Here is a 15,109-nt window from a genome sequence, read left to right as displayed (position 1 = left end):
GGGGGAGCGAGAGGCCTCTGTTGACCTGGCTTCCACCTCGCATCAAGGTCGGCAGCCAAATAACTTTGGCCCGTCAACAATGACAACGGATAGGTTCCTATCCCTAGTAGCCCGGTACAGACTTCCCAATGACCTCGTGTACAATATCCCTTTAGGTAATTTCCCTTGGGAGCATGATCGCGACGAGATCATGATCTTCGAGGAACAACTCGTAGCTAGTCTTCGTCTTTTGCTTTACCCTTTAAGAGTCAAAGTCATAAAGTTATTCAACATCACCATAGACTAGTTGCACCCGAACTCCATTCGTAACGTAGTAGGAACCATTTCCCTTTTCCACGACTACAACCTTCCTCTCGACCTTGACATCTTTTCCTCCATGAAGAACTCGTCCTGTGTTCTGCCCGAGCACAGGCAAACTTATTACCCGTCACCTCGTCCTGGCTTCAAACTCTTGCACGAGCTCCCGAACAAGGTCCCAGCCTGGAAGAGGCGTTACTTCGTGGTCCACAACACTGAGAGGTGGCCTTTTCCAACCCATTGGAGGGCGGCCATCCAGGACCCCGGTGTCTAGCTGGACCTAAAGACAAGGGAGGCGCTCTGATCTTGGGCGGAGCTTGGCTTGAAGTTCGTAGACTTCGTGATAGAGGAGAAGCTTGTGTAGGCCAGTCTGAGTCTTGGTAGGTCACTGTTTATTGTATTTCCTTTGTTTTATTTTAGTACTATTTCTGACAGTTCATTCTTGTTGCTGCTATCATGGACATCCCCACGACCAAACTCTTCGGGAGTATGAAGAAGGGTAAGAAGAAGTGAGCTTCAAAAAGAGTTCACGCTGAGTCTCCATCAACTGCCGTTCAGAGCCCGAATAGCCATCAACTGCCAAGCAACCTCTTGTGATAGACCTGGTCGAGGAGGAATCAGGCAAGCTCTCCCCGCCCCACACGCCCAAGGAGGTTATGTTTTGGAGCCCGCCCCGGCATCCGCCACTTCTTCAAGGAACGATGATGCAGCTCGGAGCACTCTGACTCCGAAAATGACCTCCTCAAGAGCAAAGGTGCAGTGTATGCCGAGGAGGTTGCTAGCTGGGCCGAACTGCCGGTTGCCCAGCTCCAAGCCCGAGTGGCTAATCACTACATGGTGGTAAGTTTTCAGGCTTGTCTTCTTCAATCTGTCTTGTTCTTCGCTTTTTATATATTGATGCTTGTTTTCTTCTCTTGGCAGGTGAATTCCGCCATCCACGCCTTGACTTATCAGTCCGAGGTGAACTTGAAGCGGGCCCTTGTAGCCGAGGAGTCTTCCTGCAAGGCCCACACCGAGTTGAACTTAGCCCGCAACGATAATAACCAACTGAAGATGGACGTGCGGGCTAAGAAAGAGCTGATCACATTGTTAATGTTTGAGAAGAAGGAGCTAGTGGAGCGAGAGGCAGCGCTGAAGAGGGAGGTGGAGAACCTCGAGGCTCATGTGAAGGAGCGGATTGAGATACTTCTCAAACAATGGAGGAGGCCAAGGTTAAGGTCGTCAAGGAGTACAAGACTTCGGCAGAGTACCGGAGGGAGATGGTCGAGGTGGGGACGGCGAGCTACCACAAAGGCTTCAAGCTTAGTAGGTGGCTGACCCGATATGAGTTCCCCTATCTCGATCTTTGTCCCATAACTACCTTGAGGATCACGAAGGAAATGGCTGCCAAAGCTGTTGAAGATCCAGACTCCAAAGCAGGAAGCGACAGCGACCTGTTCAATGATGATGAGGAGACCGGTGCTGGCAAGAGCCGCATGGAGACAGATCCTCCTACCGAAGCTTCCGACAAGGGTGAGGAAAACCAAGTTGACCAGAAGCCTCTTCTTGATCCTTTATGATGTATACCCCGAGCCTCTGAGCTCGGTTCATAGTGGAACTTTTTTTTTCTTCTTTTTTTTACACAACTTTACATCAATGAAATACAAGTATTTTGGCCATCTCTGTGCAAAAAACTTTCTAAGTGTAAATAACTCCCAAATTGGCGAACTAGACCAAATAGGAGATTTTTTTCTAAGTGTTGGTTACCCCAAAATATCGAGCTAACGAGCTGGACTTTGAGTAGGGATAACTTTGCATTACTGTACGCCGAGGTGGGTGGACATTATAGGGTATATGCCCGACCTGTCTTCGCACGGGCTACTTGCTTAGGTGTCGATTATACCTCAGTGTCAAGCCATCAGGCCTGACTTCAAATGGGATTAACCTATCGTTATATGCCGAGGTGGGCTAGACATAGTAGGGTTTGTACCTGAACTATCTATGCCTTAGGCATGAGAATTGATTTTGCCTATGCCGAAGAGGCGACTAGGACTTGTCTGCCTATGCCGAAGAGGCAACAAGGACTTGTCTGCCTATGCCAAAGAGGCGACTAGAACTTGTCTGCCCATGCCAAAGAGGCGACTAGGACTTGTCATAGTGCCGAGGTCTTATGTCAGCTCGGCATCATGGCCCTTGGGCTTCTGGGAGTGACTCATATTCCTCTCTCCAGTTCGGTGATCACAAGTAATATCTTCTTAGGTTGCCAATGTTCCACATTCAAGGTACTTGCATCCATTCCAGAGTCTCGAGCTTGTATGTACATTCTCCATATACCCATCTTACTCAGAACGGACCTTCCCAATTTGGTCCGAGCTTACCGACACCGGGTTCAGGTACCATAATCTTTCGAAGAACCAGGTCGCCGACGCGGAAGTGTCGCTTCTTGATCCGGGCGTTATAGTACCGAGCTACTCTTTGTTGGTAAGCCGCAGTCCAGATGTATGCTAAGTCTCATACTTCTTCTACTAGGTCTAGGTTGGTACGGAGCTCGCTATCGTTTATCTCTTTGTTGTAGGCCTCCAAGCGTAGTGTAGGCACCTCGATCTCTACTGGGATCACCACTTTTCTGCCGTAAGTGAAGTTAAAAGGAGTCTCACCTATGGCAGTCTTAATGGTAGTCTGGTAGACTTAGAGTACACTGGGCAGTTCGTCTATCCACAATCCTTTGGCTCGAGCTAAGCGAGCTTTCAGTTCGCAAAATATAGCTCTATTGGTGACTTCCGATTGCTCGTTTGCCTAGGGGTGTGCCACCAAGGTGAAATTTTGCTAAATTTCCATTTTGGCACACCAATTCTGAAACTTGATATCCTCGAATTGCTTCCCATTGTTAGAGATGAGTACCCGAGGTAACCCAAAGTGGCACACTATGTTCTTCCAAAAGAAGTTTTGTATGTTGCGGGTTGTGATTGTTGCTAAAGGTTCAACTTCCACCCACTTCTTAAAATAGTCTACTGCTATGACCAGAAACTTCCTCTGTCCTGTCGCTGGCGGGAATGGGCCAAGTATGTCAATTCCCCATTGCGCGAAGGGCCACGGTATAGTGAGGTATTTCAGATCGGCAGTAGGTCGGTGGTGGATGTTAGCGTGCCTCTGACACTTATCACATTTCTTGACAAGCTCGAGTGCATTTGCCTTCATCGTGGGCTAGTAGTAGCCCTGCCGTAATACCTCCTGTGCGAGAGCCCTGCCCCCCAAGTGTCCACTGCAAAAGCCTTCATGGGTGTCGTGGAGTACGTACTCGTCCTCTGAGGGTTGCAAGCAGCACAAGTAGGGAAGTGTAAAGGACCTTCTATACAGCTGTCCGTCTATAATGACGTACTTAGCCGACTGGCGCTCTACCCTTTGGGCTGCATTGCGTTCTGTAGGGAGGGTCCTGTGAAGCAGGTAACTCATGAGTGGGTCGATCCAACTCGGTTCTGCTTGTTCTATAGGAGCGACCTCTCCCCCCCCCCCCCCCCCCCCCCGAGAATGTTAGGCCAAGGTAAGTCCTCTATATACATGGTCTGCATGGTGTTGCAGCTTGTGCTGGCTAATCGGGACACGGCATCAGCCTCAACGTTCTTGAACCTCAGAATCTGTCTGATGAAGTAAGAAATGAAGCCACGCAGGATCTCCCTAACTTTGGCCAAGTAAACAACCATGGTGGGGTCACGGGCTTCATACTCACTGCTGACTTGGTTGACTATGAGCTGAGAGTCACTGCATATGACGAGGAGCTTTGCCTTCATTTCTCTTGCTAGGGAGAGTTCGACGACCATTGCTTTGTACTCTACTTCGTTGTTCGATGTCGTGAACCCAAATTAGAGTGTGTATTCCAGCTTCACCTCGCTTGGGCCATACAAAATTATTCCTGCATTGCTTCCTTGTTGGTTGAACAAGCCGTCAACGTGGAGAATCTAGGGCTCCTCGTCCCAGATTGGACCTACTCTAACCATGACTGACACCGCACTGGTTGATGCTTCCATTGTCTGTTTGAGCTCGGTCAGCTCAGGAGTTATGGTATTGAATGTACATTCTATCACAAAGTCGGCCAAGGCTTGAGCTTTGATAGTCGTCCGAGGTTCATACCGGATGTTGTACTCACTTAGTTCGATAGCCCACTTCATCAGACTGCTAGACACCTCGAGCTTGAGCAAGATTTGTCTCAGAGGCTTGTTGGTAAGGACGACGATGGTGTGGGATTGGAAGTACGAACGAAACTTGCGAGCTGCTATGACTAGCGTGTATGCCAGTTTCTCGATCTCCGAGTACCTCGTTTCAGCATCCTGCAAAACTTTGCTAACATAGTAGATGGGTCGTTGGACCCGATCTACCTCTTTAATCAGTACTGAACTAACCACCTCGTTACTCACGGAGAGGTATAACTTTAATACATCCCCTTCCTCGGGTTAGGTCAGAACTGGGGTGCTATCTAAGTATCTTTTTAGCTCGTCGAAGGTGAGCTGACACTCTGCAGTCCACTCGAAGTCTTTACTCTTTTTTATGGCTTTAAAAAAGGGTAGGTAGTGATCTTCCGACTTGGACATAAAACGGCTTAGGGTGGCAATCCGGCCATTCAGCCTCTGAACCTCTTTTAGTTTGCGGGATGGTCTCATATCTAAGATGACCTTTATTTTTTCTAGGTTTGCTTTGATGCCACGTCGGTTGACTATATAACCCAAAAATTTACCCGACGTGACCCCCGAAGACACACTTGTTGGGATTTAATTTCATATTATATTTTTGTAAAATTTGGAAAACGCTTTGCAAATCATCTAATAAAAAATTTGAATATTGGATCTTCACGACCATGTCATCAACATAGCATTTGACATTATTGCCGATTAACAGCTCAAAAATTTTGTTTACAAGTCTTTGAAAGGTTGCCCCGACATTTTTTAGTTCGAAGGGCATGACCTTATAGCAATATAGCCCGAGCTCAATTACAAAGGCAGTCTCTTCTTCATCAATGGGGTCCATCTTAATCTGGTTGTAACCAGAATAGGCGTCGAGGAAGCTCAGCAACTCATACCCTGAGGTCACGTCCACTAGGCGGTCGATCTTAGGCAGTGGGAAGCCATCTTTCGGGCATGCTCTATTCAGGTCGGTGTAATCGACGCACATGCGCTACTTGGCATTAGCCTTTTTTACTAGAACAGGGTTAGCTACCCAGCTCGGGTAATGGACTTCCCTAATGAAGTCTTCTGCTAAGAGCTTCCCGATCTCTTCATCAACTATCCTCCAGCATTCCGGGGTGAGGTTGCACTTTTTCTGTCTAACTGGCCTGACTAAGGGATCGATATTTAACTTGTGAGTCAAAACTTTAGAGTCTATTCCGGTCATTTCTGCCACGCACCAAGCAAGTATATCTAAATTTTGAAGTAAAAAGCTTACCAGCTAAGAGCGAAGTGGCTCCTCGATCGAAGTGCCGATCTGGAGGGTCTTAGCTGGGTCATCGGTCGAGACCGGGATGTGAACCGTCTCTTCTGTTGGTGTAGCTCGCTCTTCAGCATACTCCGTAGGTCGCTCGAGCTCGATATCAACCGCTAGTTTCGCTTTCCCCTTAAAGGCAGCGACGTACCACTTGCGAGATTCGAGCTGGTCACCTCGCATAACCCCTACTCTGTAGTCTGTAGGGAACTTCATTGCCAGGTAGTAGGTGGATACTACCGCACGTAGGGCATGCGTAATAGGCCAACCTACTATGGCATTGTAAGGGGAGGGAGTTGCGACCACCAGTGACGCGTGCTCAAACCTTACAATATACGACCATTTGCCGACCTCTATGGGTACTGAGAATCGCCCTAGAGGTCTGATCTCCTCGCCGCTGAAGCCTACCAGGGGGGTATCTGTCAGCTTTAGGTCACCTTCCTGGAGCTGCAACTTGTCAAACGTGTCTTTGAATAGTATGTCCGTCGAGATGCCCAAGTCCACCAGGATACATTTGACTTCGAAGTCGTTTAGCCTCAGCTTTATCACCAGGGCATCATCGTGAGGATATTGGATCCCGTGCACATCATCCTCTGTGAAGTAAATAGGGTCTTCAAGTCGATGTCGTTTCGACGGGTTCTGATCCTCTCTTTCTAGTTCATGGACTGAAGTTCGTCCAGCTGTTGAAGTACATCCCGTGATGATGGATTGGCCAGTAATCATATTGATTACCCCACAGATCAGTCTCTCCTCGGGCAACCGCCGTGGTGGCTGCTTGTTTTGCCTGTTGCTGGACTCGGGGGCATTCCTTCTCTGGTCCCCCTACCGATCTTCCTGGCTTCTTTCTTCTTGCTGTACAAAGTTTTTTAGGTACCCGCGGCAGATGAGCTCCTCTATCTCATCGCGGAGGTTTCTATAGTTCTCCGTACTGTGCCCATGGTCTCTATGGATGTGACAATAGACGTTCCGATTTCTTATCGCTGGATCTCCCCTCAACCTAGGAGGCTACTTGACAAAGGAGTCCTTGATGGCCATTAGGATTTATTCTCGCTTAGCATTGAGAGGTGTGTAGTTCACCCTTTCAACAGGTGGGGTCCTGGAGCGCCGACCTGACTTGTGAGATCACGAAGGAGATCAGCTCCCATACTTATTTCCTCCCCTGCTCGGGGACTTACTCTTTCTTCTTTTGTGCCCGTCGTTACTTGCATTGTCACTATCTCTTTTTCTTTTTTCTGCCAGGTTGTCAGTCTTCTGGTTCATCTCTTCTTCGATTCCGATGAACTAGTCAGATAGCTTGAGGAATTCTATGATGTCTTTAGGTTTATTGGCCACCACATGCCATTTAAACTCTCTGTGAGTTATGCTTTTATTGGGTGTTGTGAGTCTTACCGCCGGGTCTAAGTCGGGGATCTGAAAATAGGTATCATTGAAGCGTTTGATGTAGCTTCTAATTGACTCCTCTTCTCTTTGAACTACGTTGAGGAGACTCTCCTACAACCTCGAGCACTTCTTGCTGGTGATGAAGTGTGAGGTAAATAACTCTACGAACTGCGCCCAACTCTTGATCGATTCCAACGTGAGATTCCGGTACCACGTCCGAACTACCCCCTTGAAAGTGATGGAGAAAGCCATGCACATGCAAGACTCGTTAGACCCAGCTAGGTGTATCTGGGACTAGAAGGAGTCCACATGATCATTAGGATCAAAAGACTCGTCATATTTGTCTAGGGGAGGCATTTTTAAATCTTTGGGCATCGAGGTCAGCAAGAGTTCGGGGGACAGGGGAGACGACCCAGAAAGTAGGGGAGGAGTGACCTTTGTAGCTATCGAGCTCGCCTCCTCCTTACCTTTAGCCTATTCTTGTTGTTGGTTTGGTCTCACTGGCTAACTGTTTTGAGCTGAAGTATGGTGTGCCTTGCGACACCTCCGTTGCTGCTTCTTTATCGGCTCGGCATTGGTGTTGCTAATCTCGGTATGCTCCAGTATTGTTCTACTGCGAGGTAACTCCTAATTCCTCGTGGGATTCTGGGGCTGGCTGTCATGGACGGAGAGGCCTTGCCTTGAGTTCACACCTAGAACCCCGAACTGGTTACCTACGAGGGACCCACCTTCTTGCTGCGAATGCCTAGGAAGATTGGCCCTGTTGGGCAAGTATCCCCGGATCTGTTTCTGAGGTTCCCTTGCAAAGCAGGTGAAGTGACTTGATCGTCTCCCCTCCCATGGGGTGAGACCTGACTCCCGGGAGGAACTGGGACTTGGGAGGTCTCTTCGCCTCGGTGGGGAGATCGAATGTTCTGGTTCACATGAGGTGGTCTGTTCTGATTCTGCTAGGCCCCTGGGTGCCAAGGTGGAACCGACTGCTGGCTCTACGATAGTGGGGGGAACTGCTGTCGGTACTGCTGGTAGAACATGTACTACTGGTACTACTGGAATTGCTGAACCTATTGCATTTGGACCTGGATGGCCGGCATACACTACACCAAGTCATCAAACTGTGACTGTTCAACTCCTGGGGGAACCACAGACGACTCAGAAAAGGTTGCGCCTACCACTAGGGGAAGTGGGGCGTTCACCTGTGTAGTGTTTGGTGGCATGGTCAGTGTTGGAACCCCAACCACAGTAAGCAGGATAGTGAACTAGCCAATGCACACTGAAGGAAGTTGAGGTTGCCCCCGGAGACGTTTATCTCGTTGCTATGTCCGAAATGACTGGAAGATGCCATTGATTCATAAGGTTGATAGCTTGTAAGAGGGATGACTTTTTGATCGATTCCCACAGACGACGCCAATTAATGTAGTGCGATATGACTACTCCCTATTGGAGGATGATCTGGCTTCCAATCGGGCAGCGAATTAGGTGAATCTGCAAGAAAGGATCAGATAACCCAGGGTGGCTAACCCGGCGAGGTTGCTCGGATGCTTAAGTTAGTAAACTGATGTGAGCTGAAAAGCTTTGAGGGCTTAGAGAGCTAGAGAGCTAGAGAGTAGAAAAATCACGCATACCTTGTGTCATTGGGGTTGGTGCCTTTATATAGTTGAGCCCTCGCGGGTTTTGCGGATCAGTTCCGGGATTTTTGTCCTGATGGGATCCATTTCCGCTTTAGTTGGGGAGCAACGTTATCAACTAATAAAGATTATCAATCCCGACCGAATTAGGCAGAGAGAAGATAAGGCTTGCTGTTACGCGGCGTGATCCCGTGAGGTTCGGAGTTTGTTGGAAAGACTTCCGAGATCGTTACGTGATGGTCCAGATCGGTAGCCTCGAGCTAATACTTCAGCCTTTTAGTTTGAACTATATTGAGTGTCAAGGTAATCTACACCAAGGTGACTCTGTGCCGAGGTGAGCCTTGTGCCAAGGTGGCCCTTGTGCCGAGGTGACTGAATACTCGAACTCAATCATTGTAAACTAATCTTTCCAGGCTGAACTGTCATCTCTTGATCAGGTCATGTCCACGTGTCCCATTTTCGATAGGTCAGGCCAAATCACCATTCATCACTTCTCTTATCTATTTGCCTGAAGCTCAATTTTCGGCTGAAACTGAGGTGCAGCATGCTATATATGACTAGCAGCACTTCACACACATCCTCGGATGGTATTACGGCAATTTCTAATGCCCAGAAAAGAAAGTGTGTTCCTTCTTCAGAACATATTGTTGATTTTAATCAAACTCACTTATGTTTGATGGTGCAAGAGGCTACAGATTTACGACCAATTGGACTTTGCAATGTTCTTTACCAGATTATTGTGAACCGCTTGAAACCTTACTTGCAAGAGATAATTGGTCCTTACCAAAATGCTTTTACCCCTGGCCACTATATCAAGGATAATATAGTGATAGCACAAGAGGTGGTTCATATGTTGAAGAAGCAACGAGGTAAGACTTCTTACTTTTTTTTTTAATTGGATTTCTCCAAGGCTTATGATCGGATTGAATGGCCTTTCCTCATGACGGTCCTACGTTCATTGCTGGCTTTAATAAGCATTTTTGCTCTCTTTTATCAATCATTGTATGTCCACTGCTAGTATGGCTGTGTTACTTAATGGTGTGCCTGGTGAAGTCTTTCGTCCATCTATCCAGGGGTTTACGTCAAGGTTGTCCCTTATCCCCATATCTTATATAATGTGCATACAAGTGTTATCTAGAATGCTCACTATGCATTTGAAGAATGGCTCTCTGGGTGGTGTTCGTTATGTTTTTTGCTGATGATATGCTCATATTTGGCAAATGTACTTCTCGTGAAGTTGGGTGCATTAAGGACATTGTTGCTTAGTTTAGTGCTTGGTCTGGACAAGTTGTAAATTACCAAAAATCTTCCATTTTCTTTAGTAACAATACCCACCGTAGGGTTAAAAATATGATGTCAAATAGTCTTGGAGTACGGGTTATGGGGGTTGGATGAAAAATATCTAGGTGGGCCTCTTTTTATGGGTCGGCCCAAATGTGCAACTTGGGCTGATTTAGTGGAGAGAGTGCAGAATAAGTTACATGGCTAGAAGATGACTTAACTTGAAAGGTGCATCTGTATGGCAATATACTAGTGAAATGTAGGGGTGTTCTTAAAAAAGGGATCATATGGTTGATAGGCAATGGCTGGAATGTGGACTTCCGACATGATCCTTGGTGCGGACGGGTATGTTTCTACATTCTTCTACTAATGCTCGTTTACAATATGGGAAAGTTGCACATTTTCTTGACCACTCAACCATTTACAGAACCTCGTGCCTATAGAACAATTGCAATTGATTAATAAAGTAACTTTTGCCACATCCTCAAACCCAACCGGATGATCGCTTGGTTTGGTGCTACACCACACATGGTCAGTTCAATACCTCTTCAGCCCGTCCACTCCTCATGGCTGACTTGCCTAGTGGATCTACTAGTTCCTTTTTGCATGAGGATATGCAATGGAAACACTTGTGGTGCATGAAATTCTTGCCTCCCTCACTAAAATTGTTCATTTGGAAGTGTATTAAATATTCTTCCCACTAGAGCACGGCTGAAACATTTTATGCCATTGGATACCTCATTTCCTCTCTGTGGTGTTCATGAAGAAACATTACTCCATCTTCTTTTTCAATGCCCTACACTAACTACTCCCTATAGCTCAATTTGGAATGAGTACAAATACAAATTTGTAGAGTACAAAACCTTGCATTTTATATTATTTTGTATGCATTTATACTGTACATATTTGTATTTATACTCTTTCCAAACTGAGCTTATATGGTTTGGTTCTGAATTGCATTTTCATCCGGATGCTCTGCCAAATTTTGAGGTGAGATTATATATTATTTTGGCGGAGACAAGACAAGAATTCTGCAGATGGTTGTTTATTACGGGGTGTAGTTATTATGCACTAGATCTAGCATGCTCGGGGTCGAAACTCTATGTTTTTGAAGCTACCACAAAATCCCATTCTCATATTTATCTGCTTCTAAGGAATGTGATCACTAACGCCCCAATTGGTCTCTCCCACCTCCCACCCCAACACCAAGATAGCATATATGCCGATTAAATAAAGAGAATGCTTTGGGTCTGTTTTGAGACTTCAGAACAGAAGATGAGAGACCGAGATTCGGACCTTGATTTGATGTAAAATAAATAGAAATCAGACCTTAATGGCTTGACGAATGTTCGTGATGAAAACATACTCATGTTGGCAATTCAATGGTTTGTACAATTTTTTTTTTTTTTGATAAATAATCAATGGTTTGTACGAGTTCATAATTTAAGAACGATCAGTTACCAATAATTATTTCCACAGAAACCTTCCCTGCATTCTCCTATAAATTACCAAACCAAGTTACTTATTGTCTATTTTCAGTTCTGCGTTTTCATTCTTATTTTCTTGGTTTCTGGTACAATTTAGTGTAAAAATTTGTTCTAGTGCATCTAGTTACCGCTCTACATATAATAAATCACAATCATCAACAGAATGGCATCATTGTTGCCGTGCGGTATGCCTTTAACCACAGATACATACACAAAATGGGATTGAAAAGTACCACTAAGCCATTACCAGATGATAATTAGACAATATCCATCCACTTATAGTTGCATCATCTGAACCATCCACCGTGTACTTTTTTGACCGTCCAGATGAAACTTCTAAATTATATTCAAAAACTACAGACTTGTAATTATATGACTAGGTTGATTTGTTTTTTGCATACTTTCAGCATTTCCAGTTCACTCTGGGACTAGTAAAAAGGAGTTTCTTTTTTCCGAAGAACAACAATATAAGCATTATTAAATAGAGATAACCAGATTCTAACGCACTGGAATTTGTACATAGACTCGTAGAGGCATGTTGATAGAAAATCCACCTGCCTTTGACAACGTGACAAGTCTTCAAGAGAAATATATTATCACTGCCTCAAACTTTCCACAATGTAGGAAGCATAAAGATCCCTGCACCAAGGAAATATCCATAAGAGAAATATCAAGTATTAGACAATCATCTATAAGTTGGCTAATAGATCTAACACCCTTCTCATTGGTGTTACATCTGCAACAGATGTGCAGGGGAGAAAAAGGAAAAAGTCAAGCAAAAGATAATGGTATGCCATCCATGTTCAAAATCTTTCTAACCGGCAATGCATTTTTTGCATAATTGTAAAATGTTTAGAAAACTCACATGGAGTATTTGATTGCCTTGATGGCTTCTTCAGCAGGCAAAAATTCATTCACTGCAACTTCTTTGTTCTCATTCTTTTTGTCTGTCATACAGATGAGTGAAGGAAAGAACAATCAAGCAGATAACTTGAACCTAGGGGTGATCATTCTTGGCCCGGCCCAGCCCACAAATTTCCAGGCTTGGGCCCAGGTTTTTGTGTGCAAGCCCAGCCCAGCCCGGGCCTGCATCAAGCCAGGAAAATTACAGGCCAGGATTGGGCCCAGCACTTCAAGCCAGGACCAGCCCACAATATAAAATATAAAAGTTTTAGGTTTTAGCATATAAATATAAACAATAAATAAATATTAATATTAATAAATTGACACATGTCAATATGTTGAGACACAAATAAAGGGAATGCAAGTGTACAAGAAAAGGCCACGCCAGCCTTTAAAGAATGCAACTAACAGCCAACCACTAGAACAAACAAACTAACAAACTGGACAAGTGGAGAGGTAGGTATAACAGAATTGTAACAGCAGTATATAAATAAGGAAAGGAAACTAGGAGGTGATTATCGATTTGGGAATACAATCTCTCTCTCTCTCTCTCTCTCTCTCTCTCTCTCTCTCTCTCTCTCATTCAGGAGGCAGGCTCCCTCGAAAGAGTCCCTAAGTTAGGCAGTTCCTAACAAGTTGGTATCAGAGCCAAGATGCCAAGCACAAAGTCATCCGCAATGGAGAACAGAGTCGACAACATGGAAGGAGAAATGCAAAGAATATCGGCTGACGTCAAAGAAATCAAAGAAAGCTTTGCATCCTTGCTTGAACGACTGGTACAGGCACCACATGCGCCGAATCAGGAAGAGCGCAATGACACCAGTCATCGAAGCGGATCAAGAACAACAAGAATCGAGTTTCCCATCTTCGCAGGGGGAGATCCAACATCTTGGCTTCTGCGAACAGAAAGATACTTCGATTACCACGACACACAGGGACCTGATCATGTCCCATTAGCTTCTGCACACCTGGAAGGAGAAGCGATCGTCTGGTACCAATGGTACTGGCGACAGCACCCAAGAGCCACATGGGCAGACTTCACCGATGCCTTAACCATGCGATTTGGAGTCTCGGCCTTTGAGAACTATGATGAAAGCCTCGCTAAGCTACGACAGACCGGCTCCGTCCAAGATTATCAGATGGCGTTCGAAAGATTAGTTGTGCGCGTGCAAGGCTGGCCAGAAAACACGCTTGTCGACAGTTTTGTTGGACTCGGGGAAGAATTACGGCTGGAGGTAAAAGCCATGCAGCCCACCACCGTTCTTGAAGCAGCAGCATTAGCTCGACTACATGAAGACAAACTGAATCGGGCAAGAAGGATTAATCAACCTCTGGGAGCTGCGATCATACCAGGTATACCAAACCCAAAACCAAGTATCTTGGGTAAACTGGAGCCCAGATCAGGAGTAGGAATCACAGGCAAGGACACCAACTCTGGTTCAGGCCCCGACTCAGCCAAGAGGTTAACCTGGACTGAGATGCAAGCCCGACGGGAAAAGGGCCTTTGTTATGCATGTGGAGACAAATTCGGGCCAAGCCATCGCTGTAAGATCCCTCAAGTTTTCTTCCTTCAACCTAAAACCAAATATGTCGAGCAATCAACAGACATTGAAGAGCCAATGGACAACCAATAATGGGGGCAATGGACAAAGGAATACCCGGAAGTATCCCTGCAAGCCTTGACCGGTCTTGCTTCTTCTCAAACTATGAGAGTAACCGGACTGGTACAAGGGCGCCATGTGTCAGTTTTGATAGGCAATGGCAGAACTCTCAATTTCATTACCCAAACATTGGTCAGACAACTAGGGATTCTGGTCCAACCATGTCCAACCTTCTGTGTGCACATAGCTAATGGGAGCAACCTGGTGTGCGACAGTACGTGCATAGAATTAAAGATGAAGATACAAGGACAGGAGTTCGAGGTAGATCTACACCCCCTGGAAATCAGTGGAGCAGATGTAGTTCTCGGAGTCCAATGGTTAAGGCAACTAGGGTCGGTGATATGTGATTGGGCCCGCCTCACCATGGATTTTCAAGTGAGCAGCTGTCCAAGGGTCCAAGACCCATTAGTCTCGCCTCCCTAAGGAAACAGGCAGCAGACCCAGCCCACATCATATTAATGCAAATAGACTCCCACGAGAACGGCTCCATTCTAGCCAAAGGAAGTAGATCCAAAGAAGGCCGCACACAACTACAGCAGTCACGGGGGTAGTTCTACAGCAGAAGAACCCGTGCGGCGTCCGGGCCAAGGCAGGCCAGAACAAGCCTTTGTAACGCATAGAGGCTAGGAGTTGCCCGATGGGATGGCTCCACCAAAGCCAGTAGCACTGGATCATGACCTCAAGTCCAATGGTCGGGGCACTCTCCTGGCTCAGACCGGTCCATGGGAGGCGCCGCTTACGTGCTAAAGGGGGACAACCATAATGGAAGGCGACCATGCACCGATGAGGTGACTTGGCACCGATGTGATGGGTCTCCTGTAAGCCGATGATGACAGGCACCTGTGTGCCATGATGATAGGCAACCGCTTGGGACGGAACACACCCGTGCGCCAAGGGCAACGGGGTAGCTCACTCAGCTTGGGCAAGGGACTGGCGTGGTGAAGGGACGTGCTTGAGCCAAGCCCGCATGCCAAGCCTCCCTTGAGTATCTGTAGCGCAGTGCCGGTCCAACACTGTCCCCATGAGC

General features: G+C 46.4%; 1 protein-coding gene across 15 annotated transcripts in view; it reads right to left on the bottom strand.

The window, feature by feature from the left end:
* Positions 1-11,737: 11,737 nt before the first annotated feature.
* The window catches only part of LOC148877091 (soluble inorganic pyrophosphatase), a 28,054-nt gene continuing 24,682 nt past the window's right edge, over positions 11,738-15,109 (bottom strand). For all 15 annotated transcript variants that reach the window (XM_088981525.1, XM_088981535.1, XM_088981560.1 and 12 more), the window contains 2 exons: positions 12,384-12,465; positions 11,738-12,157 (listed from right to left, as the gene is read on the bottom strand). In XM_088981525.1, the coding sequence (XP_088837651.1) occupies positions 12,115-12,157; positions 12,384-12,465 (125 nt within the window). In that variant the 3' untranslated portion in view covers positions 11,738-12,114. The remainder of the gene's footprint in view (positions 12,158-12,383; positions 12,466-15,109) is intronic.

This window comes from Nelumbo lutea, chromosome 1 (assembly GCF_056320005.1).
Source record: "Nelumbo lutea isolate HS-2025 chromosome 1, American lotus-T2T, whole genome shotgun sequence".
Classification (NCBI taxonomy): domain Eukaryota; kingdom Viridiplantae; phylum Streptophyta; class Magnoliopsida; order Proteales; family Nelumbonaceae; genus Nelumbo; species Nelumbo lutea.
The sequence above is the reverse complement of the archived record's forward strand: the minus strand, read 5'-3'. Positions and strand labels throughout refer to the sequence as shown.